General features: G+C 31.6%; 1 protein-coding gene across 1 annotated transcript; it reads right to left on the bottom strand.

Annotated features, from left to right (window-relative positions):
• Positions 1-784: 784 nt before the first annotated feature.
• GO595_006315 (putative importin beta-1 subunit) lies at positions 785-3,508 on the bottom strand (the record flags this gene model as incomplete). The annotated part of the gene is made up of 1 exon (XM_067919655.1): positions 785-3,508. The coding sequence occupies one exon, from the start codon at positions 3,506-3,508 to the stop codon at positions 785-787; it is 2,724 nt and encodes a 907-aa protein (XP_067773495.1).
• Positions 3,509-3,979: the final 471 nt, after the last annotated feature.

The following is a 3,979-nucleotide window of genomic DNA, read 5'->3' as shown; positions in this document are numbered from 1 at the left end:
ATGTAATAGTCGATAAAAAGTAAAGTTAGTAAATTTGAGAGATCTTGTAGTTGGTGGTCGACTAAATTCTTAAAATGACACTCAAAATTGACTAGGTCTGTTTGGATGTTGGGTGTCGAAAAATCAGGAAAAAGAGCTTGAAAGAAGTCCAGGGAGACCGGTTTCGTAATTGGTTTCATTAATATGTTATCCCATAGTTCAAACGGAAAGATCAACAGTGAAATGGGAAGGACATCATGTTCACTGAGATCATATTTGGTGATGCTCAAATTTTCTTCAATATTTTGTAAAAAATTAATATCTATCTTGTTTTGTGTTGTAAGGTGGTGTCGTGCGTAGTTTCTGAGCTGTTCTGGGTGGGTGTCTTCCGGCCGATATGCAATTTGTAAAATGAAAGTTTTGAGTTGAGACGCGAGACTAGTACCGTTGTGCTCTACTCCAGGTAAGCTTTCTAAATCTGCAACCTGGGGTAAAAATAAGCTCGATTTAAAAAATGAAAAAAACATGGTCCCGCAGGGACTTGAACCCTAGACCTTTGCGTTATCAGCACAACGCTCTACCGACTGAGCTACGAGACCTCTCGGTTATATTTTTTATTACTAATGAAACAATTTATTATTACATTTAATTGGTGAATTATATTAAATCAATATCCACTCAAAGATTATTATGTATTGAACTATTTTTCATTTTACCAAAAAATTCGTATATTGATTGAAATATACTTATCAATAGTAATATTAAACTGTTCAATTCAAATGTGTACAAATATATTTTATTTATATTAAGCTTTCATGAGATTTTCCCAAGTTTCCTCAGCCTTTGCATGGAGTACTTCTTCTTCCTTTTTATCCTTAATAGATAAACTCATTGCACACAACACCAAATGTGTACATCTTGGATTCAGCAAATATACATTACCATCGAGACCAAACTTATTATAATAAGTTTCATACAAAGAACAAATTGCCATTAAACATTTTGGTGATTGCTCTTGCATTTGAGTTATTTTATATGTTATACCGAAAAGGAATTCTTTTTGTAATTTTTTATTTGCAACTTCATTCTGCTGTACTGTAAGAATTAATGATTCTAAACCTTCACATACAGCTAAATATAAATCCTCACCATATTTCCTATCAATATCACTATCTATTAGAAGTGGTGTATTTAAATATTTCTTATATAATTGTAATAATTGATCTCTGTCCCGTAAAGGTATATCGTTTGAGGCATATTTGACAACTTTTGCAAGGCTTCGTAAAATAACCGTATTTAGTTCACGAGTGAAGTTAAAATTGTGAAGTGACTTAATTAACAAGTCAAATGTCGATGGAAGCCGACTAATCAATTGGGGGTAGCAGGGGTTATTTTTATCAGGCAAAATTGACTTATAAAGCTCAGAAAGAGCAGATAATGTTGTTGTAATTAATGAAGGACTTGGTAATGATATTGCATGTTGTATACATGGAAGTATTTCATCAAATATTTTGTATGCTTGCGAACCTAATGATGACGTTATGTTTATAATTCCATATAATGACTCTTCAAATACACTATTATTACTTTTCATTAGAACAAATAATGTATTGGCGGCAGGTACACCATATTCTTGAAAACCATCAGGAAACCTTCGGAAACACATTGTAATAATGTATATGTCATTAATTAGAATTGTAATATAATTTGGATTATCTGAAAAATTCGATCGTTGCGAAATTTCTTTTAAAGAATTATCTAAGGCTTGGCCAACAACATCCATTTTAGAATCCGGTGAATATTTAATTAAGTCAATAATTACATATGAAAGGTTTTGTAGAATGCTGCTACTAATATTACTTTGATTTAATACTTCGTCATAAATACATTTTAATGGAACATATATTTCTTCGTATAATTCCATATGATTATAATTAACACATCGATGAATTATAGCAGTTATAACATTAAAAATGCGCTCTGTAATAATGGGATGATCAAGCAAATGGTTTGTCATTTGGTCGATAAGAATTTTGATAGTTTCTGGATTCATATATAAATCATAATTTTCAAGAACAAGGCTAATTACATATAGTGTTGTGTCAACAATAAGCCTAGAAGGATGTGACATAACGTCAACAAGAAATTTGGAAATATAAAATTCAAAATCTGGTGATAGAGATCTTGTTAAAAAATTAAGTATTTCCTCTCTTTGCTGAGGACATTGTGGTTCACTGCTTATAATAGCAACAGTAAGCAAAAGAGAATGCAGAATTGGCAATGGACAATTTTCAATATTTTGATAATTTTCAAGCCAAAAGTTTTGGATCATATCAAAAACAGGCTTTGAACAGAGCTCATACATATTGGACAAAACTTGAAAAGCTTTAGAATGTACACCATTTAGTTGAACTTCTGGATTACTTTGATCGGGAGGTAAAAATGTAAGGAATTGCATCAGCCTTTGAGAAATTCGTTGGAAAGTTTGTGCTGTTAAGTTACGAATAGGAGGGGAACATTTAATTTTATGAATAGAATCTTTACAGTATGGAAGCCCTCCTTTTTCGGTATAGTTTTTAATGTAATTTTGCTCGAATCGAATCCTTTGGACTTTTCGGAGCTCAAACTTAGTTATTTGGTCCCAAAACTCTAGAACGTTAAGGAGCTTATCGGCGTTTTGTTCCCCGTAAGTCATTCGGACGGTTATTTCGCCGATGTCATTGAAATTGAACGTTTGAGATGAATAAAATTTCTTTGTAAGTGAAATGTGAAGTTGAATTAGATGTTGATGGAATTCTATCGTTGGGTTATCTGCAAGGTAATTGTTGATTAAAGTTACAAACCCATTAAATACATTTTCGTTTTCAAAGAGCGGTGACGCAATGGAAATAAGTGAATTAAAAACGTTACAAAGAGATATTTTCATCTCTTCTGAATTGTTGCGATTAAGCATAATTTGCCCAGCAAAACTAAATATCTTAGCAAGGCAAGACTTAACTTCATCAGAATTTGTCATTTGACCAAGAATATCATCAGCACAAATTTCATAAAGAGCATTAATACCGGCAATATGCGTTTCATTACTATAGTCGGGTGATTGAATGAGAATAAATAATTGGTCGATTAGAGGAATCATTTCATTCCTTTCAATTGAAAATATTTTGGCAAAAGTATGTGCGGCTTCATTAGAAATGGCTTTGTCTGGAAATAGCAAACCACGAAAAATTGCATTTTTGATGATACCACGATGCTCTTCACTAAAATTCATCCAATTATCTCTGATAACTTCAATTTTGACAAGGTTGTTTGGTGTAAGTCTTCGATTAATAAAAAATATGGAAAAAAAGTATGATGATGGTGGAAAATTATCCTGATTGAGAATACTACTGCAAGTAAGAATAAATCGAAGTGGATCAGATCCCATTTTCTGGTTTATTATTTCTTGTGCTGGATTTCTGATATTGGGATCTGGGTTGTTAAGTGCAAGAAAGTTGTTACACAACTCAATTGCATCGTTTTGCTCATTCATCTAGAACCAGCTTAAGTAAAAGCATTGAAAAAAACTCTGCCTTAAAAAATTGAATAAAAAGAATTTTTGATATAAACCATTCAAATTTTGGCCCAACAAAGTGACACTTTTACAGAAGATATCAAAAAACAAAAAGTAACTAAATCAATTCAACTTTTAAAAATGTTAGAAACATAGTAGTTTTAAATATTTTGTGACTGATGAAGAGTCCTGGTTCTATGATTATTATTATGTTCGACAATGGATACCACAAGGTACACCACGATATACAAGAAGTAAAAAAAGTATACCAGAGTCGTGTAAGTGAAAAATTCCAATGGGATATTGATATAACTTGAAAATATTAATAAACATAGAGATTAAACCCTATATCACATTTTTGTGTTTCCCGGAGGATTTAATTATGTTCATATCTTTACTATAAAGAATTCCATTAATGACTAAAATTAGCGAAATTACACACACACACAC

This window comes from Histomonas meleagridis (assembly GCF_020186115.1).
Source record: "Histomonas meleagridis strain 2922-C6/04-10x chromosome Unknown contig_43, whole genome shotgun sequence".
NCBI lineage: Eukaryota > Parabasalia > Tritrichomonadida > Dientamoebidae > Histomonas > Histomonas meleagridis.
Note: the sequence above shows the minus strand (reverse complement) of the source record. Positions and strands in the feature narration are given on the sequence as shown.